At 38.5% G+C, this 27,398-nt stretch overlaps 2 protein-coding genes across 5 annotated transcripts in view; both read right to left on the bottom strand.

Annotated features, from left to right (window-relative positions):
- LOC111250444 (protein SCAI-like) overlaps positions 1-18,648 on the bottom strand; it is a 40,224-nt gene extending 21,576 nt beyond the window's left edge. The window contains exons 1-8 of one of the 4 annotated variants that reach the window (XM_086987260.1): positions 16,262-18,648; positions 6,071-6,342; positions 5,589-5,681; positions 5,061-5,201; positions 4,458-4,576; positions 4,156-4,297; positions 2,960-3,109; positions 378-1,130 (exon numbers count right to left, since the gene is read on the bottom strand). In XM_086987260.1, coding sequence (XP_086843386.1) covers positions 378-1,130; positions 2,960-3,109; positions 4,156-4,297; positions 4,458-4,576; positions 5,061-5,201; positions 5,589-5,681; positions 6,071-6,211 — 1,539 coding nt within the window. In that variant the 5' untranslated portion in view covers positions 6,212-6,342; positions 16,262-18,648. The remainder of the gene's footprint in view (positions 1-377; positions 1,131-2,959; positions 3,110-4,155; positions 4,298-4,457; positions 4,577-5,060; positions 5,202-5,588; positions 5,682-6,070; positions 6,343-16,261) is intronic. The other 3 variants (XM_086987261.1, XM_086987262.1, XM_022805720.2) reach the window with 3 other exon arrangements.
- Positions 18,649-18,803: 155 nt separating this feature from the next.
- On the bottom strand, positions 18,804-25,973 carry LOC111249921 (adenosine 5'-monophosphoramidase HINT3-like). The gene is made up of 5 exons (XM_022804392.2): positions 25,622-25,973; positions 22,097-22,274; positions 21,568-21,746; positions 20,467-20,535; positions 18,804-20,163 (listed from the first exon to the last, which is right to left on the bottom strand). Exons 1-5 carry the CDS (start codon positions 25,631-25,633, stop codon positions 19,960-19,962), a joined length of 642 nt encoding a protein of 213 aa, XP_022660127.1. The 5' UTR covers positions 25,634-25,973; the 3' UTR covers positions 18,804-19,959.
- Between the last annotated feature and the right edge of the window lie 1,425 nt (positions 25,974-27,398).

Here is a 27,398-nt window from a genome sequence, read left to right as displayed (position 1 = left end):
GCGTATAGTGCATAGTGTTGCGTATCAGTCGTTCAGTAATGAACTTCCTAATATCGCATACTGCTGTAATTTCGTAATGCGCAAGCAGCTAGTATAAAGTAAAAATAACCTTAAAAGATTTGATGTCGGAACAATGATATGAACCACACGCTGACTTGGTCACCACTAATTACCAATGTCACGCTGTACCTGTATGTGTGGGACAACTTCAATAGCATCTGTAAAAGCGTTGTATTTTTAGCGGGCTTTTTCAAAACCGCTATTCTTAGCTTCAGGAATTGAACAATGATATAGGGAGCTGTACATTAGTTTTTAGCCGTACGTGAAAATAAATTGGGCTGCTTTCATACGTGGGTCTATAGATGATAACTATGTACCTTGCGAGTGAACGGGAAGAGATCCCCGGGATAGAGGCAGTGCTGTTCTCGAAGTACTATTGCCCCTGCAGCTCGTTTCGTTCCGCCGATGGGCGGCAGCGGGCCAGCGCCGAGAGGCGCCGAGAGTTCGCCCATGATGGCGTCGCGTTTATTGTTAGTTGCCGCTCCGCCGTGCTCATAACCGTTTGGTAATGTGTCTGGTACACGGCCCCGAATACGCATTTCGTTACGCATGAGTTCATCACATTCTTCTTCAGCGTGTTTTAACCCACCAACAACACCGCCCATAGTCCCAACCATAGTGGCCGTCCCAGTTCCTCCCATGGGGCCCATAGCAGCGCTCGGCGTAATCGAAGTTTGTTGTAGTGGGAAACACCCATCAGCCGAAATATATAGCAACATGACCCCATTTGACGGCAGCTCACGAAATCCCGATGCAAGAAATACGAGCAGTTGGGGAAGAGACGGTCGATAGAGAAGATATTTGTGCGGGTTGTCTCTGCGCATACTTGCCGACGACACAGACATTGAGCTGCTGGCAGCAGCCGAGTGAAATCGGGGGTCATCATTTTCAGGGAAGCCTCCAGAAGCCACTGCCCGTTGAGCGCCTGGTGATGCGTCGTAGAGTTCACTTGTCATCACTGTAGACCCACCGCTTGCTGTGGCTGCCGTCTCTCCAGCGATACTGCTTGGCTCCCTTTCGAGTGTCTGAAGCATCCGGAACATGTCGAGAGTGAGTTCCGAAAACTTCACCTATGAAACCAGTTAGTACAAGTCAGCATAATTCTACTATTTTAGCAAAGCCTAATAAGCACGATATGATTTATTTGCTGTGAATAACGGCCTCGAAGAATGGTCCATCCAATTTAACACAGCCATTATATTCGCGAGGCTTACTAATAGCTTCTTTGGCACTAGTTAGACTGGGCCGTTGAGGAACAGATAGTATTCACGAGCTAGTTTCGGCTAGCAATATATTGAGTATTTCTCTGTACTATAAAGTCAACAATACAGTGGTAAGACACCCTGCCCCGAATCTAATTCCTCGCCAGTGTTAGTTGCCGTACTCACTTGTCTACGTCTAAGTATCAACCCTATCAACTCTAATAATTAACACTGTAGTAATTAGCAAGGTTTATAGAAATCAACAGAGATGCCGCACTCAGAGAGATTTAGGTGCACCCGTTGGCTTTGGAGCCCACCGTCATTGATTCCTTTGCCCAAATGAATTCATCTGCATAACTGGACTATGGTTGACACACGTTAGGTATATAAAACTCGAAAACTATATTATAAAAAGTTATATTGGAAAAAAAAACTAATGGTCAGTAACTCATTCAAAGAGCTTCTATAAGCCTCAGCGTATCAGAAGAATCATCATACTCGTCTGAAGGCTAAAAATGAACGTTTTTTTCGCATGTAGAATTCGCAGTGTTGAAACAACAATCATATGACGCAAAATGATAACTATATAGTTGTAATCTTTGAGGAGATCCTATAAATCTCGCTGCTTGTGCCCATTCAGACCGCCTCAAAAAGCCAGATAAAGCTTTAATTGACTGTCCCTTTATCACTGTTGTCTTCGATGTCACTAGTGGGAAAGCTCTTCCTTGTAACTTTATAACGAGGCAGTGTAAAGTCTTTGATTAGTTACAAAAAGCTTTCCGTAATTCTCTCTTTCACATCACGTTGTACAAAAGCCAGAAAAGCTTATCTTCTTAATTATTTACTTCAGTCTATTGCCACTTCAAATCAACGATGAAGACAATTGTTACGTAGTTAGCCTAAAGAACGTACACTGAGGGTCAGAGCAAATCGAGATGTGAATCCTTTTAGAGACAAGTTGCCTTCAATGGTTCAAGCGTCCATTCAGTTAGCTGTATTCATATTTGACCTAAACGACATGTTGCCATGGGGTACTATCTACGAATTGTATTGTGATGCCTTGAAACCGCGTAGTCTCCGCGATAGTCTTCGATGGAAACTTCCACTAAGTGGCGCAATGAGAAAACATGGTAATAAATACTGTTCGATAACTTTTTTCCGTGTGGTCAATGACGCTAGTCTTAGATCACACGTAGAGTTTATTCTACTCGTTTAGTTCTACTCTTTGATATTGCGCTCATATTTAATAAGAACTTGCCGGGCACGCAATAAGGTTTGCTTCGCAGGACTAGCCTCAGCCGCTCCAGAGCCGACAACGATACCATAACGGTTAAAGCTAATTGTCATGATTACTACGTCACGAAACGTCTCGTAACGTTTTGCACGAAGTCGAATTATACTGCTAATAGCTAATGTTCTGTGAATATAATTTTGTACGTAGCCGACAAACGATAGATTCAAAATTGACCTGGTTCGTACCAAGCGAATCAATAGTGTTATCTGTATATTATGCTCGAGTAAAGGTTAGCTTGTATGCTCCTGCGTGCACGTTCGAGTAGCCATTATCCATATTGCAAAATGACACCCGCATGACTTTTGTCTGCGTTGCGCACGTAAAAGCATGCTCACTATACTGTAACGGTCCACGACATTTGCAGCGTACGTTCCTTTGGCTCATCCCGTATAGAGTTGATTACCTGTGGAGGCGCTACGAGCTGATCACAACAGCTGCCGACTATGATGACCTCTTGCAGAGACAGTAGAGGCCCAAGGAGCGACGGAGATTTCTCTACCGGAGGGGCGTTCGCCGGCGAAAGCCGATGCGACACAACAACTGGAACCGAATCCTGTCAACAATAAAGAGAAAAAATACTACCGCCTGTTTTTATAATGCGCGATAAAACAAACGTTGTATATGTTATTAAGCTTACATACATACGAAAATAGAAGCGATTAGACTCTATTTCGAACGAATTAAGTGTCTACTGAGACAGATAGCGAAGGGTTTTGTAGGTAGGTAAAATAGAGTTGGTCGAACTGCCTGAATTCATCTCTTGGAATTATTGTCGGACGGCATGACTGTTGGTGCTTGGTGTGTTTTTCTAATTGAATACTTGTTAAGAGTAAATAAAAATACGCTTTCTAAAATCGAAGAAACCTTCCCGGCTAGCTCTGGCAAACCGATGAGTATCAATTTGTTGCTGGCAAGTGTTTTATGCATGATAGAATAATTCTATAAATTGGGAACATCGAACGTACGCCTTATGTTCAATGACGCTATAAACACATTGCTCTTGTCGTGCTACTGCCAACGCATAAGGAAATAGTTCTCAATAAATATTTCGCTTGCACACACAAAAGCGTTCTGTGAAAAATGACGCAGCACTTCTAGCCACGCGCGGCTGGAGCAAAGATCGTTGACGGGAGATTGCGGTACGGGAAAAATTATAGGCATCTTTCGTAGCAAAGGGGCAGAAATCGCTACGACTTAGAGGTCGTTAGATAACAAACTTTACAGTTCAGATGGCATCGCAGCTCAAAGATTGCAAACCTACATAACAGTATCTATTCGCTACCAATGTTATTCAAACGAACTCTAACCAAGCTTACTTCGTAGAAACATAATGTTCAATCAATTAAAAGAAAAAAGACCTTCTATGCGGGAAAAAATGACAGGTGTTTATTATATTGTAGAGGTCAATGGAATTTTTAATCATCCGAAGTGTTTTATCATCATCTGACATTTAGAACTTCGGCTCATTATCATCATAAGCTCCAACGCTACTACCAGGAACTACCTCGACCAAGAGTCAAGCGGCTACCTGCCCTGTACAGCGTTTCTATTCAACGGCAATGACTATTAAATATGATACTGTACCGTGATTGAATTTACCTGATCGATTATGTTAACAAGATTATCCGCATCAATAAACGAACGAATTTCCCCAAGAACAAGGCTCCATTCCAATTGATCTTCGGGCTCATACGCGGACGTGTAATCGTCGATGAGCGACGCCAACTCACGGACGAGCTCTCTGATGGTACAGACACAGCAGCAGAATACGCAACATACGAACACATGGCAAGCAATACATCTGTGCTCTGGTTCGGATTATAGTTAGCATGATCTGTAAACGATCACCGTTAGTATCTTGATAAAACCACTAATTATTCTAAAGTTACTCGAATAATTACCTGACAATTTTCATTTTCTTTAGTAGGAGGCAAACGACGATGAACCGGGCATAGTAACGCAATTTTTTCACCATGAGATCCGACCGGTGTGAGTATGTGAGGCCCTGATCTTCTTTTACCTAAAAAATATTGGCTCGTGGTTGATTACATTGGAGCTCCGTCCTCGTAATTATTCAAGGGTTACGCACGAACCTTAAGGACCTTTCTGAAACGCAGCTTCGATGTTAAAAATGTAACGACAGTTCGGCTCGTATTTGGGTCCCGCCGTTTCGAAGAACACTCAAAGACAACGTCTGACGTGGAAGGAATAATTTATAAAAGATAGAGAATTATTCTGGTACGGCTTGAAGAAATGTCGCCTTACAGGTTAGCCACTCAGTGTTCAATAGGAAATTACGTTTTAGGTGTTCGTCGCAAATATAACCAGCAAGCATTATCGCGGCATTCGAGTATCCTCTACTGTTAAACACGCATGTTTTTTACCGCATGATATTATGATATACAGTCACATTTTCTATTCATATAAATAAGATAATTACTCAACAGTCGTATCGATAGTCTACTGTGAAGCAACAAAACGTACGACAAGCCAGAAATATTTACCATTTTGGAATAGTAGCCACGGGCCCGTATAGCGGCGTAGAATGAAAATGCCTCACTCAAATAGTTTGTATCACTAGTACGCAGGTAATAGTGATAATACAACTGGCCAATCTTTGATGCGATTTCACCGATCTGCCAACGCTGAAGCAAGAAGGACATAATATTAGGATTAAACCCATAAACATTACTTAAAGAAATAGATGTTCATACAAATGAGATATATTCACCATGTATTCTAATAAAGCTATTTGTTGCATATCTCCAACAAGCTGAAATTTTAGTCAACCGCAATCGTTTTATGCAAATATTTACTTTTTCTTATGAAATACTTAGAATACTAGTATAAACCCTATTAGTACCCGTTAGCCAGCTAGGTACGTCTGAGGTGAGACAGCCTTCTGCGCACATCAGACTACCTACTGGAATAACGACGACCAGGGCCTTGAACACTACTGGACATGTCAGATGGTCCATTTTTTTTGGACGGTGCAGACCTAATGTAATGATACCTATTTCAGCAAGCTTTACCTTTAGGCCATATTTTATATCGAGAAGCTGCCGGTGCTGTTGTTGGAATTTCCATAGGCGTGTGTACACGTCAAACGTACGGCCAAAGTATGCCTGAGAGAACCGACCCGTCGAACGAATGAAACGATGAGAAATGTTTAAATAAGAGTTTCTCAAATTCACTGCCTATTCATTTCTTAGCAGCATATTTAGATCAAGTGAAGTGTAGACATTGCATTTGTTTACCGAGAGCTGTCGGTGTTCGGTGGTCTTCGCGTACCTACACTGATGACTAATCCAAATAGCTATTCGAATTACGGTGCTTCAGGGACGCATAGTAACGCGATAGATAATTGTCTTTTGCACTGTCTAATCATATCTCGTCGACGAATGCATCTATTCAGTGTTCTAGGGTATATCAAATCGGTGCTTCCAATACTATTGGCGTAGTAACTCACACGTTATGTGTATTGCTAATTTCCACTTGTGCATACTAAACCTACCTGCCACTGTTTGTGCCCGTACTGCGGGAGATCCCGCAAACCGTTGAATAGCTGTTTGCTTTTGTCAAGGAGATGAACAAACTCCGCAACAATCTTGCGTTCCTCGTGTTCCTCAGTGTCAGCCATTTCGGTGACACCCATCACACGCGGAAGCACAGGAAGGAAGGGCGGCTGAACGGCAGGGTAGCCGTTGCTGCCCGCTCGGCACGAGAATGGCCACCAACCGAATCGGTGAGCACGACAGAGTCTCAATCAAACTTGTAATGTTTACACTGATATGGCAGTTAAACTATGGATCATACATATATGTTCGAATCGACATACGTGTATAGTCGCTGTTATAGACGTTACATTAATACTTCTGCTACCTGATTCTATTTGCGTGGGGTGTCACTTTTGGGCGATCGAGCAATAAGTTTCCTATTTATTATTGGGGTATCTTTAGCTGCAATTGTAGACCTGCAACAGCACCTTGTCTCCAAAAAAGCAACGAATCATTATCCAGTTATGTGCGAAACTCGCTGCAGAAAGATCCGTAAAGTTCACGTTTTCTTACGTCATTGTTGTCTAGTTGCAAACACACCTATCACCGACACTATCACCGTAGCAATTATATTGCTTCAATAGGAAGCCTTTGCTCCATTTTGAACATGTCGAAGCGTTAGGATACCCTCGTCGTAGAAAGACCGGCTGGCCGATCGGTTGATGCGCCCTCATTAGCCCCGTAGGTCGTTTAGTGGTCATTGTCCTCCATAATGACACAACAAACGCCACCCGGTTTTTTTCATCTCAAAGCATCTCCTTCAAATAAAATGTCATAGCAATAATAATAGTAACGACACTGGCTCAAATCTTTGATCCAAATGAGCTCGCCAACTTGTCAATTCGAAAGGGTCCGGATACGAGGTTATACCGGGGCCTTAGCGTCAGGCCTCACTGTAGCTCCGACGATTTCAAGGTCAGAAGTGGCAGAAGTGACTATGACCAAATAGTGCCTTTCTAGCCTTGACTAGAACCGTATCGTTGTGCATACCGGCAAAACCGGCTTCCAACAATTCTTCCTCTCTGTGTTTGTCGTGGTTTGTAGCTATGGCAGATTAAATTATTCGCTGAATTTTCTTGGGTGGTTTCACAAGCGAACGTCCAAATCGACGACATAAGCAAAAGTATCTTTGTGTAGCTTTGACTATTTTCAACTCGGCTATCGCGTCAGGATCGATTTGCCAGTACAAACGGTAGCAGTCAACTGAGACAAATAATAAAATTCGATTATTTTTGCACTGATTCTGATTGGCTTCCGTTCGCTCCTTTATCGACTCGAATTTGCAAAACAGACGCCTTCAGATGGCTTCTGGACTTTGTTGTTTAATAGAACTTCTTCGTTCGCATACCTGAGCATCATACGACAGGCACAGAACAGGAGAAAAGCAGACGCGGTTATCAGTAAACTAAACTACAATGCGCCGACTCGTTACGGTGTCTGGCAATAGATTACGTAGTTTTTTTTTATTTATTCGCTGTTAGTCACGACGATTGGTTCGGGTAAAGTCTATCGTGACTACCATTTATTCCTTAAATAGCACAACAAAACTACACATTGTGCGCGCACGGTGACTGCGTGACTAATTGACCGATCGAGCGTGCCTTCTGCTGCTGCTGCTGTTGTTGGCTGCCGAAGCGCAAGACAGGAGAATAGCATACACATAGACCGATCTAAACCGACACCAGGATACGCACAAATTCAGAAAACAGCAGGAGTCAGGACACTCAAATCTAACATAAGATAGCTCACTGCTACCGTGTACACACACTACATTACCACAACAAGCAGCAGGAGCAGAATCGGGAAACAGAGGGAGGCGAGTCTGCATGCTGATCCTGATGATTCAGGAGTTGACGCCGATGTGGCTAGGCCTGGGAAGAGGATAAGAATGAGCAACTATGGACAAGTGATAGGGGCCTGCGAAGTCCTGAGTTCGAGTTGCCCGCCACGAATGCGTGGTGTCCGGCACTGAGGATCGGCTTTGTCGAGTTCCTGAAGACATCTGTTATCTAGAGTAAATTTATGTTTTTATATACATTATGCAGCATATATTTTGTAACATCTGCCTAAACGATACGATTAAATACTACCACGGTAGTAATACAACGACAGCAACCGCCTGGCCCAGAATATGCTAGTACACGGTCAATAAATTGCTATGCAGTACGGTAAATACTGTTATAGTAAAACAACTTAATCATTGCGCGCTCTGTCGACTGGTACAAGCGGAACATTCGATTGGCAACCGCATGGCCTGGTAAAATACGGCTTCGTTTATATGCTCGTTACTGTAAGAATCTTTTTTTAGCACATCACATCTGCAGTAGGCCGCCACTAGAAGCCCAGTATAAGGCATACAAATATTTTCAAGCCACAGCAGGTATCCTACATCGTTTGAACCGTTTTCATGCAGATCTAGCATGCATGTCTGGATCAGATTTGAACTAAAGTAAACCGTAAATTTAATTATAAGAATTAACCTTGCCATTATGACGTCTCATGCGTAAACTTCATTTGGGCTCAAAAAAAGAGATTTATTAACACAAAACTTTAGAGAGTTTTTTTCAGTAAGGGAGTTTAAGCAAATAAAGAACACGATGAGTTCTTCGTTTAAGCGTCCGAATCAAATAGGGGATAACAGGGAGAAAATGATCGTTTGCTGTATTCAAGAATCGCAGACGAATGTTGTATTGCATTTCATCGACTGCTACTGGGATACTAGCTTGAATATATCCGCTCAATTCATCACGTGTTCTAAGCTCTCATGTTAAGAAAATGCATAAAACGACATGTAAAGGATTTCCTTTAAAGGTGTCTTCAAGCCCTATTCCGTAAGGTCTCTAATTAAGGTTGCTACGATCACATCTTTTAGATAATTGCAGGCATAGTGATCCGAAAAATGCCTTAATGAACTTTGGAGCACTAAACACATGTACAGATTTAACATACTGTTATTTTTTCTGCGTCATAAATAATGTGCAAATTCGTGATCAACGAACTCCAGCTGTTACGCCATCTCTTCATACCGTTGTGGATGCCATAAACAAATTAACTTAAAATCTAAGAGGAAAATATGCAAAAGTCAAAAATAAAACGTGCGCCCCATACCAATTAACTGGGAGCTATTCAAGTTGAGTTTCTTTTTTTAGTATCAAACACAGCCATTCGACCCAGCCCCCGAAGGTCACAGAAGAACGAACGACGACTGATCAGCAGAAGTCTGGAGAAGAGTCCGTACTATAGGTAGCTTTCGATTGAGCTACCCCACTAATTATCATGTGTTCGGTGGCCGATCGATGATAATAACAAAAGAGAAACGGCGGGAAGTTCGACGCAATTTAAATTGTCTTGCAAGTACAGAAACCATCATTACAAACTACATGAATAGACGAATATGGTTGCATACTGATCGTAAAATAAAACACTCCGAATGTCATATTTCTGCAGGACTGTAAATAATAATAATAATAGTAATTATATTATTAACAATAATCAAATCCAGTGAAACAAACTCAAAAATAGTTTCAAGCTGCACATAACGTACTTTAAAATGTAGTTTCCGGCAATGATCTATCAGAATGAGGTGTGCGCAGAGAACACTTGTCCATTTAGTCTAAGGAACTCTGAGGGGCACTTTATGGATCTTGGACCATGTCCCAGACTGTTCGAAGGCATATGCCGTTGTTCATCGAGAAAAAGAGAAATTCGTTCGTAGAAGAAATATTCCTGCACAAAAACAGCCACAAAACAACGAATATGGCCAGTACCTTTTTTCGAACCGAAATTAGCTGCAGTTAATAAGATTGACTGAAGCATAACAGATATATTTATAGTAGCCTATATTTCAAAACTATGCAGAATTAACTATAGAATATCGTAAAAATTCAGCCACTACAGCAAATTTAATGGACAAATTCAGTTAATAGTTAAATTTATAAACGCTTCTACAGACTGGCAGCGTATTACGATGCCAGTCTGTAGAACGATGGTAGTTTTATCCCATGAAAAAGAGAGCGCGTTTCGGTTAATAATTAGAGATGTAGCACAAAAATTTTTCTCTATTTTTAACGTTTGTTCAATTCGTGAATTATTTTTTTAATAAAGACCCTATGTAAACCGATATTGAAGGCTCTAAACTGGTCAAAATGTCGTTCACATTAAGTCTAACGGAACTGAATCTTTTATTGCAACAATCCAGGGGCTCAAAACAGCGGAAAATACAAAAGGCCCAACAAGACGCAGAAATTGAGTCAAAAAAAACATCTAGATGACTCAATTTTGAAATAATACTCTCCTCTACAAAACGGCCATTGATACTTGCACTGAAAATTTAGACGTACCAGACACGGCATCTTGAACCATTCTGACCAATTTTCTAACTGGGGATTTTCCCATTTGCCTAATGAAACTATTTTTCTAATTTTTTTCGCATTTTTTTAACACAGACTGTCGATTTTGGGTAAAAATATTTTTATTTTTTGGGGGAAGCTCGCATAGCCTAAGGAGATGGGAAAAAAGCCGATCTTCGCTCAAAGTGCGAAAGCAACATTATACTCCCGAGGTTTTCCAGCAACCGGTTTTTCTTTTTGTTCTAGAAAAAGACTGGCTTCCTTCTAGAAACAAGAAAAGCATAGGCGCGCGTATGTCTGCTATAACAAGCAGCCCATCAAATCTTAACCGGATTTAGACAAGAAGTCCTGTATATACAGGATGTCCCAAAAGACACTTTTTATTGGCCCATAATTCTTCGATGGTCCTCTGTTGTCAAAGAGTAATAAATTAGAAAAAATAAATGTACCCAGATTTACTTTTAAAGTACGATTAAAAATATGAGAAATGTAACATAAAGGGTTTGGGAAGTACCACCCAGGGGGCTTACAATTAATCAGATAAAGAGTAAGTTTGAAACGGAAGGAACTTCAGGAAAACTGAAGGATGTTTCACATTCTGGAAGACGTTGATAAGATTCACTAGTAATGAAAAGGAAAATTGTTACGGAACGCCCAAAACTCTATAAGGTGTAAGCTTTACCAAAAATTGTCAAACCAAGTGGATTTTTAAATGTTGTAAATGGAAAAAATACATTCGGATAATGATACCTGCTACTGATGAAGATAGCCTGAACTAAGATTTCGGAGATATATGTAGGTTCACTTTTTGGGGGAGCTGCAGTTAAATTAAAAGGCACAGCTAACGAACATAATTGCACTAACTGGACAGCTTAGGTTCTCTATGTTACCCAGAAACATCACGTAAATTCATCAGGAGTTAAAATAGGAAAATGAATAATTAAACCAGTTTTCTTTGACAGTACAGCGTCAGCTGATAATTACTGTGATTTACTGTCAAAAAGCTGCAAAAAACTGAAGTTTTTTATTTTTATATATAGACCCTGTATACGTATTTTGTGACACCCCGTGTATCTGTCGCGTGCCGCCAGCTTAAAAGTACGCAAAGACCTACGGAGAATTTGTCGCCATAGTGTGTCACTAATACAACCAGATTCCAGCAGTTATGTAGGCACTATTTGATTTCATTACTTGAATATATGCAGCAGTCTATGCTGACAGCGAAACTTCGACCCGCCAGTGGAATCTAGTGGCCCATTAACCGAAGGCAGTTGCACGTCCAGGTTACCGTATTGATTTTAACTACTATTTGTCTATATATATATGGTGTCGTAATTTTATAGATATATTTAATTACGTCTATTTATTTTAAAGGCCCTCGTGTTGGACACAGCCTGTATATGAATCATATGAATAGAGATCAAGTATAAAAACAACAACTTTTGCACTCCTCTCACCCGATTGACTTGTGGCAGGCCGATACGTGCGCTAATACCACACGCACACATACGTATACCTTTTACTTACTAACGGAAAACAGTCTTAATAATAATCTTATCATAGGCTTTTATTTATTTCCTTATAATTGGTACCTGCTGGAACAACTTATAGATAAGATGAAACATTATTACATATCTACAAACTTTTTTAGAACAAAAATGTGAGTATGTTATATCGTTAAACGGTACGGTAATTTTACAAAAATAGTAATGGAAACCCTGTCATACGTGATGCGAATTTCTCTTCACTAACAAACTATATCGTTGAGAAGAAACTTGAAGTTCTCTAGCATCAGTAAGGTGCCGTTAGAGCAAAACTGCACCTGAACATTTGTAGTTACCCTTTACCTAACTCATTTTAATAAACCTGTAGTTCAGACTCCAGAATATTGATCTGTATGTACGAAGACTAAAACTGCATTTTTGCTCTAAGATTTTCACTATAAGTTGTACAAAATAAAATGTCATGCTGTGCATAAATACTCTACTGAAAAGTTAATTGTTCTTTTGACTAATGAATCAAATTAGTTATCACGTGCCTGATTGCGGTGCAGACGAGCAAAAGGATTTATTATCCACGGTCCCCTTAAAACGGGCTTGTAGCTTTAGTGATCTACTTAAGTATATTGTTGACATGAAGTGTCATAAAATTGGCGCTATAAAAACATCTATGTTAGGTAATATGAACCCTTATTCTGAAATTTACCGAGGTTACACGAGGGCTAGAAGGATGGGCCTGTTAGTTCCCTGTTCATTCCCTCATACGCGATATTCAATTCCGTGCTGTTAACTTATGTTTTTTGTGTTAGTAACTCTCTCCGATATATTTAAATACGGGAATAAACTTGGGTCTTGGAAATAGCTTAAGTATCTTCAAGGTCATTTTTCTTTGTCGATTGATATGTTAAAAGTAATTAATTGTGGAAAAATAAATTGTGATTAAAAATTGTTACGCTTGAAGGCGTTCGATATTGAGATGCTTGTTTCATGTGTAGACGTGAGGATCCAAACGAAGTTTCTATGTACAACGACCTTTTATTACCTAGAGAGAACAACGGTCGGCTTAGACCTTGAGCCTTACATCCGCAGTCGTATTTGATTTGCATTGGCGTGATGATACCGACCTTCGCTGTTGCGAATGTGTACGCCAGAACACTTGACAATAGTCTTTACCCCACTAGAATTGTTTCGCCAAAGTGATATACAGTTATTTAGAGTTAGTTTTACTAGGCTCTATGGCGTCAGATAATTGTTTGATGATTTGCTATTGCTCGCCCTCGCAAATCATCTTACTTCAGGATATTTGCTCACTTTTAACATCGCTTGATCGCTGACTGCTTTGCTTCGTAAAGGTAACACTGCATCGATCACCGGTCGATTCAAGCCTGGCCTTTTACGTGACGGCCGAGAGGATTAATGTCTTGTTGAGCTTAGAAATCACTGTTACTAGATTGGTAAATGCCGGTGGAAAATGTTTCACGATAGACACTTACCTATGCAGCAATACATGACACAATACCGCCGGCTGAGCAGAATGACTAATCCCTGTTTAAATGATTAAGATACGTGTACAATAGTTTGGAGGAGAACGACTCCGTAAGTGAGCTTTGCGCTTGACTAGTTAATGCGTTTACAGCCATTGTTTCTATAACTCAGTATTCATTTTATGTTTAGGATGCGTTTTTCTATTGACTCTGCTCAGTGTGTGTGTAGCTGTTACAACAAAACCGGCCTGTAATCTGTCAGAATTATTTCTTAAGGACTATAGATATTAAAACTGTCCCGTAGGCTTTTAATTTCGTTGAAAAATATTCAGTAGCCACGTAGAGAAACTGAAAGAAAAACACATGACACTCAGAGCATTTGTCGTTGGTTAGACAGTACGTAACTAACTTTCAATGAAGTTGGAACAAATAGAAGTTGAAATAATTTGATTATCAATCGGTATCATTATTTATCTCAAATATAAACTAAATAGTGAACTATATAACCACACCGCCTCTTAAATTAAATTAGCTAGGTCAGGTCGAATGTATTCAAATGAATCACTGTAGGTACTTGAACATCAGCAATAGATCCTTCAGGTTTTCTATCTTCATCAAATTGCCCTACAAAACGTTTCTGGCTTTGTGAAATGCTTTATATATATATATATATATATATATATATATATATATATATATGTTTTTTTCGTTAATGATATGGAAATCAATGCATGACAATCACTGACATACTGAAAACAAGCTACAGGTGGCCAATATGGTCCATCTTCATAATTTAATTTTAAATAATTAAGTACCGGGGCGTGGACAACCCATGCCAAAGCAATGTACTTAACGAAACATATATTATCTTAGAAATTTTTGCTCAGATAGGATCGGTCTGCATCGAAGCAAACTCAGTCCTGAGATTACCAACAAGATCAACTAGCAAGAAAGGCATTCGTATTAATTCTAGACCAGGCACAACCCAGGAGCCTTTATTTGTTCAAGTTTTCTCTGTCATACCTTATTCTATATATAACTGAAATCGCTAAAAAGCCTATGATCTTATAACTTCTCGGTTGCGCTATTCGCCGCTTGGCGAATGGAACTGCGTTCCATTGTACTGTTTATTAAACTAGTTATATTCTACTATGCTTCTTTATAATAGATAACTTGATAATAGAAAAGCGCCTAATTATATGTGGAGTGCGTGATATATCATATAGGGTAGCAGACTGAGCATCCCATTTATTGCTCTGTGGCCACAGAAACAACTTAACTGTGTCACACATTTAATTGAAGAATAAGTTACACGTATAGTCTGTTATACTATCGTATTAATCATCAATAACATTCAAATATAATACATTATCAGTAGAAGTTGTCAGAGGATGTCAGAGAAATGTATATATTTTGAGTTGCCGAACAAATATTCACCACTTTAAACATTTTCTATGCTGTCAAACATGCGCCATTTCAATCAGTGACCTTCTAGCTTGTTTTCTAGTGACACTATAATCTTATCAATACTAAATAGTGACAAGTGATCTTTGGATCTCTCCATTGAATATAAATAAACACCACTAAGAAAGGTCTATGGAAATCGAAACAGATCATAATCGGATGGTATAAGATGCGGGCTATCCGGCGGATACATCAAACTTTCCCATCCAAGTCCTCTCAATTTTTGCGAGGTAACCAAGGATGTATGTGGTCTGAAATTGACATGGTGGACGATAACGCTCTTTCTGCTCACCACTTCTGGCGTATATTCATATTATAGCGTAATATTTGCGTATTAGATGTCAGAATTAATCGTAATTTGTAATGCACGATTCCTTTCCAATCCCATCAAGCATTTAACAGCATTTTCTTTGACGCATTTTTAAACATATTCTTCTTATTTGCGCGTTATTATTCTATGTAATCCACTTTTCATCAACTTTAAAAATAACTCGATCTTGTTGCGTTTTTACAGAATTTCGAAATACGATCGATTAAGTTTTTACGCCAATTCGTGGTACATCCAAATGTCGAAATTTTTTGTAATCACTTCCATTGAAATGGTTTAAAACTGTTTGATGGTCGATGTTTAGCCCTTTGGCGATATCATGGCTTCTCACGTATCGATCTCGCTCAACTTTAATGATTTCGTCAACTTTTTCCGTAATTTGTCTGTGAAGAGCATCCTATACATCGAAGTCTCCAAGCATGAAAACGACAGCGCCATCTTTGGGCCGCTTCTTCCGATAACGTATATTGACCATAAACAATACACTTTTTTTTTCCAGATTTTAGGCAACAATTGCGCCCTTATCATAGTAAAATTGTAAAACATAACGAATTTGCGCAGAAATTTCTCTTGTATTCAAGGCGCTCCGTCTTAAATCTTAGCGAAGACGTTCCAACAATTTTTAGCAAATTTATTGCCAAATCTTGGCTTTCAGATAACGCCAATGCCGACTCGACGCGACTCATATGACCTGAGATACATGAATTTAAAGCCATTGGGGTTTGTCAGACTACCATTGCGCGATTAATATGAACGTTAAAGCTAAAATAGTCAGCCTAACTATTGACTACGTATAAAAGACTAAAGAAATCGGAACTTCTAAAAACACCTACGACGCCGCATGGTTAGGTCACCTGCGGTGATATTCTTATATTTGTTATGTGTGTATAACGACTGAAAAGATTGCACGAACTAAACAGTGAACAACCCATTTGAGTTTGATGAGTCACAATGTACGAGTAAACAAGTAATGTGTTTCACTTCTGCACGCGAGAAAAATATGGCATGAAAAAAGATTACTCACTTGGACCCATTCTGGCGGTTCCAAACGGGACATCCTTAGAGGCACAACAAAATGATGACAAATAGCACACTTTGACAAACAGTAAAACAACTATAGTTATACGATTTTGTGATCATCGATAAAATCCAAAATAAAGTACAATTAGTGTCACGAAGTAGACAAAAACAGTCATCACACTGCTGTACCCCAATTACAGACGGCCACCACACAGGATAAAAGTTATGTTGATCACAGGCACTGGTTGCAATTTCCTCTGTCATAAAAATATGTCCATTGTCAACTTCCTGGATAGGCCATATGCATTAAACTTTTGAGATTCGCACTTTTTCTGTACTTTATATTTTGTTCTTGCTAATTGCCTGTATCAGTTAGTCAGTCAGTCAGTCACGCGCTTATTAGGTAAAAGTCAAACTTACGATCAACCAGTAAGTTCACTTTCCAGCTTAAGGCATTCCTTGAGTAAATCTATATACAACGCATATGACATTGATTTTCGACGATTAGTACGTTGAAGACCAGACTGAAAATCTTGGAAGTTATCAACGTCAGATCGTTGCACTGGAGTACATTTTGTATCGAACACTTCTGAAGGCAGCCGTTGCACTGATTGTCTCCACCTAGATTGAGTCAATGTTATTATCGATGATTAACTCACGAGAAAGTAAAGTTTTAAATGCGCACGAAAAGCAATTAGAACAATAGGGTATTATGTTAATGGCATACTATATAAACACATCTGCAAGCCATCGAATGTAATCAATTATTCAGTTTATGTAGCAGGCTCACTCATGAAGCTCGTAACGAATGTCAGGGTAGCGTGCGCTAAGAACATCGATTATGATCAAGAGTTGGCTCGCTGCGAGAGAGGATTAACTACGGAAATGGTAAAAGCAATCCATCCCTGTTTCTAGCCAGATGTGACAGCAGCTGGCAACTCATCAACTGGTCGAAGGAACGTCCGGGTTCTTACACTTTCCCCTTCTCAAAAAAATTTCCCCCTCACTCATGAGTGATACTGAAGCCAGCAGGCAGAACTCGTATGTTACACAACAGAAAACATGACTTCCGACTAGACTGAATGCAAACGCGCAGTTCACATACCGTCGTCGATACACGCCAAAGGTCCCATACCAACGAATCACAGCACTGCCACAAACAGCATAAAGTCTGCGCTACAAAACGCAGGAGCACTGGGAGCGATAAGCCACACGCACTGACAGTAATGCGTTCAGTGCTGCCATCTAAAGGGAAAAATTGGCGAACTGAGCGAAGGGCATGAGAAAACACTCTTCAAGTAGATGATGGCAATAATTTCCCATAATGAAGCACTTGTCCCAAACTTGAATACCCGATCCTTTTTAATGACAAGCAATCTGCGTCAGATAGTTAGATTTCAGTCGGCGAATTTTTTCTCCTTCTGGCACGATCACTACTCTCCAGTTTAGGCAAATTTTAGCTTAGGACAGCTGTTTAAGAAAAGTTCAAAGAAGAAGAAGAAGAAGTACAAAGAAGTGTTCAATATGTAGTGATGTGTATTGTGTATCTTTCAAAACTCTACTGCTGTCACCAAAACTGACATGGTGCTTTAGCTAGAAGAACTTAAGCAGTCATAATTATACTTTCTAACGAGAGAAACTTATATGACTAAGTATATCTTTCACTGTTTAAAACTCAAGTAGCGCTATTCGAAAATACCCCGTCGAACTAACGTAATACAGAAATGGCCATGTGTTTAAATATTGACGTCTATTGAGTTTATTTATTATGTAATATATACAATGTACAATTTATGTACAAATGAGAGTAACAACACTTTGTAAAATACGAACAAGAAGACAAAAATTAAACTAAAGAATTGATACGACCGCTGACCTATAACAACTAAATGATAGGTTATATAGTTTCCGTGTTTCAATAGTGCCTTGGTAAATGCTCACCTTATTTAATGTTAATTTGCTTGCAAGTAAATTTGTTAAAGTTTATATCAGCGTCTCAGTACATATCTTCTTACCTATAAAAACAACACCTATATGAGCCTGCGGTCTGAAATAGGTATAAGGACTAGACAAACGAAATTCCCTTAATCTATAGATAACTGTAAAATTATCATATCGTATTAAAATATCGTAACATTACACACTCTAGTCTTTAGCAAGAACCTTCCTCTAGCACTTCTTGGCTTTTTCTAAACCAAGAATATCTAACGAATACAAGAATAAAGCAATGGTGGGTGAGTGGGAGTCGCGCGGCATCCAACCAACAATACTGATTTAGTGTAGCATATACTTAACACAGGACGCGAACTAAAAATTGCTGGTTCAAGTCTTGCCATCTGCATACATCACATTACAACGTGTGATAAATTCATTTTTAAATGTCTATCTTCGACATGCTTTCTAATGGCAAATATAAACTTAACGATCCGCGGAAGCTGCATGGCCCTTTGAAAGAATTCTGTTGTCAGCGGCATATCCTTTACGCGAGAATTCGATACAACAAATTCTTATTGAACGCTTTTTATCATAGAATAAAAAGCCAAAAGTACACAAACTGTCTTACGGTTTATTAGCAAAAACTTTACTAAAAACGATTAATTTTTGTTGTGATCTTAAAAACGATATCTGTTGGCCTAACTTCGCAACCTCAGCGACATCTGAGAAAATAATTTACCCCAATACGTCACCAATGCAAACGAGTTCTGTTAGGTGCATTATCTAAACGTTCTGTTTTCATTCGATGCCGATAACTCATCTCGTACTACTTCATTACTCGGATAGCTGTTGCCTTATAGTTTTTATATTGCAGTACTATAGAAAGTTTTACGCAAAAAGTTCACTTTTTATATCGTTTTCGTAAGTGATTTATGGTTATGGTGCGTGATATTATATCCATTAGGATCACTGTCAAATTTTTCTTAGAGACTTTAATTGTATCACCCATTTCATTGAATTCTTTCCGCATTTATTTAACACAACTACATACATCCTAGTGAATATTTGAAACACTCATCATTAAACTACTCATTATTACACACTATATCATGTTTACCCAAAAATATCGACTATTATGAATACCAGCAGATGATAGCGTTGTGTCTCACCTCTTCTTTCAACGTCTGGAATAGATATACAATATCTAGAGTACATCGATTTCTGATGATGAATTTTCTTACAACAGATAGTTATGTTTTTACAAAGAAAAACCTAACCGTGTGTTAAGGAATCGACTTTTCTCCTATTATGCCTCGATGTGTCTTATGTTTAGATAGATGCTTTGCAACATCGTTCAAAGCTTTAACGACTGAGCTATGCACAAATATATTGGATGAAATGTTTCGACACAATAAATTACTTATACCCAATGAACTCTTACTGTTGGTCGTATCAGCCGTTCGTACAGATATTGCCTTGTATTATATTTTTGTAATTTATTCTTTTACAAACTTATACCTGTTTGTAGAACTATAGTGTGCAACGTCGCATGCTGTAAAATCGTGTCGGACAAATATCTACTTGCAACAACGGCATGTTGTGTCTAACCGTAGCGGCAGTGACTTTGCAAAATAGGGCAAACGATACAATGCTAATAAATTAATAGATTTTATATTTGAATTTGTTATTATAAAATTATTTGAACGGTAGTTTTCCAAGACAAGTATATTTTGGTGGTATTGAGCTAATGTACGTGCATAAGGGTGCTCAACTAAGCTTAGCTAGCATACTGGTGCTATTCTTGTCAGATGACGGGGTCTGCAATCGACTTGGTGTAGGCTGGAGTCTCGTAAGCATTTCCAATATCGCATCAGCAGATCTGAACCAGTACGAATCGTTGCGAAATGTCAACTCGTTTCGTTTAGACATGGCTGATTCGGGAGAGATAATATGCATATGAAGGTGACCCACCTGTTCGCAAAGTCAAAGAGCAACAACAGGTTATGCGCGTTTCCATTATTCGACCGAATTACTACGATTAGCTCAAAAAATGTTTACAAAGACCGGTTTATGTATCGTTGGATCGAATCGTGAATTTCACAGTGGAGGTTGGTAATCACTTGGAGTTTCCAGTGTCGCTTGTGTGTGAAATAATTTTTGTTAAAAAATGCGATCGAGATCAGGCCAGCGTAAAGATCTGTGAATTACCTCAATGTCGCGGTGTCTACAATATTTATGTCAAAAAAAATCTAGTAATTAAAAAGAATATGTTACCGAAATAAAGGGAGGAAAGTGAAATCCACGACGACATTCGTCCCACTTCCCACCACGTAACTCCAATACCTGAAAATCAATCAAGTTATTGAGAAATAAAAAAAATATATCTAGGCTATTGTTTTTTCGTCTTTAAGCAAGTAAGTAATAACCCATTTACTGAGTCAAAAAGTAGTTATGCGCGTTAACAATCCTCGGAATATTTTTTTAGCTAATTCAGTTTCATTACAACCTAATTTGTACAGATACTTACAGCTGTTCTCTGATATAAAATATGTATACGATTTAATTGAAGGGATGAGACTAACCTGCACGATTAGGTTACGCATTAACAAAATTCATTGGTAATATTTCTAGAAAGGTTATAATTATGGAATACAAAAATATCTCAAGTGATTTCTATAAGTATGGAAGCATGGCAGTTAAATATATTTATATGTTCTATGGGCTTAGGCAATTCTTTAGGGTTTCAATTATTTACTATGTTTATCATTGCACTTCTGTTGTACAAAAAAAAATTGGCAGATAAATTACACTTTTACGATATTTCAGACATCCAAAAATCCGCTTCATCATTTAATGTGCGATGTACCTCACATATTTTTACAACTTACTTATATTGCCCTTCTTCGCTGCATAGTTATAATGAATTCGTAGTATTATGTATAATACTTCTACATGGTTCTCAAACATATGATCTGTTTTACATACATCTATGTAGCAAATCTGATAACCATTAGTTGCCCCAACGTACATTTTTTTGTATCGTTGACACGTCCGGAACGTTAAAATGCTTTTCCTGACGTCCTCTACATGATCTATAAGTTATACATAAGACATAGGATATACTACTTTGATGGCTGGAGACGACGAAATTTATTAGGATCGATCCCATGATGACTTCTTGCTAGTTTTTAAGGACCGTAATGGCCATAAACTTAGCATCGTCGATTCTAGAGAACATAGGTTCTATTCTGTCGAGCCACTTATGTAGCTACATGTAGATATGTTTGTGTTTCGTAATAATTTCATTATTAAAATTTGAGCATCAAAAACAAACGCAATGTACGGTAGGTCTCCTTTGATTTAGATATCACAAACCTTTCTGCCGTGATCAGCCATCTGACGCACCATATCAATATGCCGGTCATCGAGACAACGGACATCCCGTATGTGCTCTTTGGGAATGACGAGATAATGATGCGTTGAAGCCGGTGCTATGTCGGAGATGACAACAAATTGCGAGTCGTGGTAATGTATTTCCGATGTTGGATCGTCCCCTTCAATATATGAATAAATAGAAGCATTTGCTTTAAAGAACAATTCCATGGAGATACGTTTTAATTGTTTCCTTGATACCCAATGTATGAAGTGCAAGCTGCGAATTCTAGTTATTATATTCACTACATAAAGTTCTCCACTTCCGTGCCCGTAGTGTCTTTATTGCTAAACAAGGCGAGGCCCTAATTATTACATTTAATACAACTGAAAAATGTATGTAAATGAAAGTTCCGTTGAAAAAAAACTGCTGTACTACTCCGGCATCACGTCATAATGTATTTTGAAATCTGTTATTATTAATATGGAGAAAGTGACACAGTTAGTTTCGTATAAAAGCAGGTGTTTTTACCTCTGGCAATACGACAGAATACGCATTGGACAGGTATTTCTCCACGGGCACCCCAAGGCACAAGGCTGAGGAGTCTATAGAGCACGCGCATAAGGATTCCACTTATTGACGATGGTACTGTCGATTCATCAGCGTTCGCTTGATCAATCAATTGACCTTCTGTTCCAGGTAAGCCCACCTGTAATTGTATACATACACATACGTAACTTCTACGTAACATCCTCATCTTGAATAAGATGTTTTGTCTGTTTTGTCAATACGTGATGTTACATTTCAAATCATAACATTTGCAAAAATGTCCTAGCTAATATGAGGATTGTTTCCTTTTAAACACCTAAACAATTCTAAGACATACGCACCTGTTAGGTCATAGGGGCAATTGAGCATAGAAGGATCGTAATAAAATACGCGACTAGAAACGTTACGATCTGGCGCTGAATTAATGTTGTGGTGATGTTTTGCCTCCTTACGTTATTTATCGCGTTACTCAAACTGATACAACTTTTCTTAGTGTTTAAACTACATTTAAGAACAGTTGTCGTGTACAGTTCGCTTAAAGAGGTAAATACAATTGGCTCCTTCAAAATACCATAACCTGAGTTAGTCTTGCGTAGGCATTTTTCCCGCACTTCGTCAAGAGGTTCTTAAGGTACAGACACCCTTGCACTAAACTGTTCAATAATATAGAGATCTCCTTAACAATAGGTTTGATGTTCGGACGACCTCAGTGACATGTTTGCCAGAATTGAAAAAAACAGGAGCTGCGACAAGGTTTAGATTTTCCATAGCGTGAGTTGCAGAGACAAATGGAGCTATCTGAAGCGTATACGAAGTTGCATTGATTAAATAGTACACCATGCATGATAGTTATGTTCTATAAAAAGGAAAATTTTCCAACTAAAATATAAATCACCGCAAATTGATTGTTGAAATTCAGCGCTGCTTTTACCATTTCAACAGCCATACACCTTATACTAATTGTCTTGATGCGTTTTTTTTTTGTTCGAAACCTGCAAGCTGCCCTGGTGACGTCTGTGTAGGTCTTTCCGTTTCGTTTTCATAGACCTTTCCTGTTCCAGTTTGACTAGACTTTAAGCATCCCGCTGCCCATACTATTTGGATTCTTTGAGTGAAATTTGTCGGCGGAGTCGAATGAAGGCCTATTCCCAGTTTCACTGTATTTTTCAGATGCCGAACAACTATTAGTGCTACCTTGCAGGATAAATAAAAGAAAAAGACGGTTGCCAGAAGAAGACAATGCGTTCCGGACAAGACATTTTGTGACACGTAATGATAGAACTAGGAGATTATTAAAGAAGACTTAAAACATGGGTTGAAACGATCAGGGACAAAGTCATTCCGAACCATCTAAATCTTGGCTGTAAAGCTTTATTCAAATATATAAACTAGCACTCCTGAGAGACGTCGATACAACGAACACTTAAAGCCCAATCGTACAAATGAATGAGCCGCTCGTTACTATTCCTCATAGCTTACGCGCATGCGACGCTGAAAGCGACGTTGAGTACCCACATAGATGCTATCACAAGCAAACGTAATAGGCAAACAGGTTCGAACTAATGCAGAAACAAAAAATGATAGTCAAGGGTATATATTCACGTAAATAAACGCTGCATACTGTACGGCGCATTTCTTGCTGCACATCAGTCGTTCAGAAGACCATGTCAGCGTATAATACGTGCAAGCTGGTTGTTCGAAACCTAGTTTTCATTGTAGTGTTAAAAAGGTTTCACGTTCTTTTGCCTTTTGCACGTTCGCATAATGATCGCCATAGGGAAGCATGCGGCGCCTTTCTTCTGGTTGTTCGCACGCAACGGAACCGCTACTATGCCACCGTAGTAGCATTAAAACAAGATTTACAGTATTGATATACCTCGCATCTTCGCGAAAATGTTCCAACGTCAATAATCTTCATAGACGTATCTATTTAATGTAACTACGATCGTTTTTGATTGCATTTTCAGTTTGTGGCCATTTTGAAAATTACGTCAATGACGTTATTTTCGAAAATGTATACCCTTAATTTGTTTATGTGACCGATGTTTTCACTCAAAAAAAATAGCCTAAAGATTTGGAATAACAGGAATTCAAAAGGTTAAAAAATGAAAAATGGCCGAATTAATCCAAAAAAGAGACGAACTGTTGGAGCTAACGTAAATGATTAAGTTGGCGATAGGCACATTTTTCTCAAAAGCAGCAGCCTATTTTCGTATCCAAAATCAGCAATGATCGTAAACGGCCCTTCAAGCCATTCCGGTAAATTTGCTAGTTCTTTCAATCTAATTAATACTGTAACTACCGTAAGTAAGTAAGTATGACTTCTTTTGATTTTCAAAAACGAAAAAAAATCCTCAATGTAATCCATCTTTTTTTTGTTTGCTACTTCACAACAGATTAGTCATTCATACATGTGGGGATGATTTACTTAGGTTTATTAAAAGCTTTGTAAGTTCGTTTTTGCAGACAAACTTTGCCGCGGCCCCGTTGAGAAGCAGAGATTTCGAAAAATTAAAATGGTTAACTTCGTTTTTTAAAGCGAAAGGCTCGTACTTATAGCTTTATTGGAAACGACCGGTTCTAATTAAAAAACATTTTTATGACACCAATACAATACGGATAGGTAACTAAAAATATGACACTAACAAATATACAACAGATCTTATGTTAATTAAATACAAAAACGTTTCTACCAGACAGATAAAGTGATGCTCATATTGAGTATCTTGCTCCAGAGCTTTAGTTTTTTGCTGTTCATGCCAAATACGAACGTTTGCCGGTAAAATGCAACCTTTCACCGCACTATGTGCTATAGTCTATAATTACAAATTGGTTTACTCGCAAACAGATTTGGCGAGCCAACTCGCAATATATTCCTCCATATATTCGGGCAATTACCTACAGTATATAACTCTGCATAGCATATAGGTGATCTTTCCAAAATCGTTTTCTTTTTTGTATTTGTGTCTTATGACGTTTCTATAATACATAAAATAAATTTCCCTTTCTTCAAACTTGATTTAGTAGACTACTCTAGATATACTAAACGGTCTTAGAAACCTCTTACCGTTCGTCTTACTGGATGTTAGATAAGTTATATTTTATTTTATTTTATTAATAGGTAAACTGTTCAAAATCTACATATGCAAATTATGCAACTGGATTTATTCGTTGTTCAATATATTTATTTGAATAAAGCATTAATTTCAGAATATCTATAATGGCTTATAAATAAAATAGCGCCTAGGTAGATATCTTGTTTCTATGACTTTTCTTTAATCAATACACCCCCTACATTTGTCAAAAAAGTAGAAATGATCAACACCCCGTAAGATCACTCCCACAACTGATATTACACAGGACATTTTCGTGGGTCATTTTTGGACCGCCTTACAGATGATTCGCAGCACGTCATTGGTATAGCCTAAACAATATTGATGGAATACAGTGATGTGCTTAAATTGCAATGATGTACGATACTCATATTTCAAATTTTAATGTACTGACCTGTTCGCTCATGATTAATACAACTCGTTCCACCTCACTTCCAGTACTTATTGGGTTCAATTTCGGTATATATTGCTGTTATTCAGTAATATATACCAAATCAATATAAACACTTATATTGACGTTTAAGCGTTACCCTTAAACATTAGCACATTTCGACCATCAATAGATAGGCAATGCGGCTCCCGCGAAAACAGCCACGGACAGTCAAGGAGAAGAATCGAGGGTTGATTTCGCTGTTTTCCAGTTATGTCCGCTGATTAGTGCGCTCTTTCCGTTGATTAGTGCACTCACCGGGACCGAGAAAAAATCCGCTAAAATAAGTTACAACTAACCGAGTTTAGCGTCACAGTGCATTATCGCGAAAAGCTGCTCTCGGAAAGCTTCATCTTTTTGAACTAGGCGGCACCATTTAACTCCTTAAAGACCAATCAGTGTCGAATACAGACCACCTGGGGAAGATATCTGTCGCTTGCAGGAATTTCAGCTGTTCTCTAGCAATGAACTCTTTGCAAAACGTGATATTTCCTTTTAGCGTTATGAAATTTAATTCTAAAAATTATAGTTATAAGAAATTATTATATTATTATTACAACAAAAAATTGGTTGTGAATGATTATCACTTGACAACTATAAAAAAAATGCGTTAATGAGGATAGCAACGGTGGACTGCCACGCTACCAAAAGTGCCAACATTCTCGAAAGCGGGTGTCAGACAACATCCGAGCATCCTAACTAACCGAACCTAACACTACCTAATCTACAGATAGATGGTATACCTTGTAACCTTCGGTCGAAATTTGCAAAGCTTTATAATAGATTATTGGAACTATAGGATATACCCGGTCTGGGTCTGTCATCGGAGGTCAATAAAGACAGCTTGAAGATACCTTTCAATGAAGACGACTAGCCGACACTTGTGAAATAGCCGAAAAGAAACTTAATAATCTTGTAAATTCTGTCAGGCATTGTGAACATTACGGAAATATGGCGTTCACCTTACTCTTTTTCTCTTTTAGTATCGGAACTTTATAGCCGCACTGACAGGATTATCTACATATTGCCACACGTAGTTTATTTGCGTTAGAAAACCTTCAGTAGAGATTTAGGACCTTGGTGTGGAAACGACGGCTGACTTAGATTTTGCCCACGAGTAGTCAAACCCAGATTTTTAACATGGAACACATTCTAGTATTTACATCCGAAAAGATAGATTCAAGAGAAGCTTTGTTGTTCCCATATTTGCGCGCCGTTGCGAAGTAGGAGATGGGGTTAAAATAATTTTCTGCTAAAATCTTGCTAAGTTAATGTACCAGCATTTGTCTTCGACGAATACTATATATGTATGTATATATATATATATACATTACACATTTCTGATATTTAGGTTGAAATATATAATAATAATTATAATCCTAATACAATAGAGTGAATCATACAAGCTATTATTTAAGAGAATATCAATAACTGCTGGCTGTCGGTTAAGTTCTTTTTTTGGTAGAGGTATTACACATTAATAATATGAGTATTGCCTCTACGAAAAGAGAGAACTTTCGCAGTAAGCGGAATTACCTAAACTGATCAACAACAATTCAAAACTGATCAGATAGAAATATTTCCAACGCTTCGTGGTATTATAGTATTAAGGTAAAGCAGGAGCAGGCCCTTTACAATCTCCGCTGAAGCGTTTGTACAGGCACAGCTACACATGCGAAATTGTTTACAGTGCACAGCACATTTGCGTTTGAAGCAGGCTTCACCGTACTAGCCACGACAC

Source organism: Varroa destructor, unplaced genomic scaffold, assembly GCF_002443255.2.
Source record: "Varroa destructor unplaced genomic scaffold, Vdes_3.0 BEIS01000004.1, whole genome shotgun sequence".
In the NCBI taxonomy this organism is placed as follows: domain Eukaryota; kingdom Metazoa; phylum Arthropoda; class Arachnida; order Mesostigmata; family Varroidae; genus Varroa; species Varroa destructor.
The sequence above is the reverse complement of the archived record's forward strand: the minus strand, read 5'-3'. Positions and strand labels throughout refer to the sequence as shown.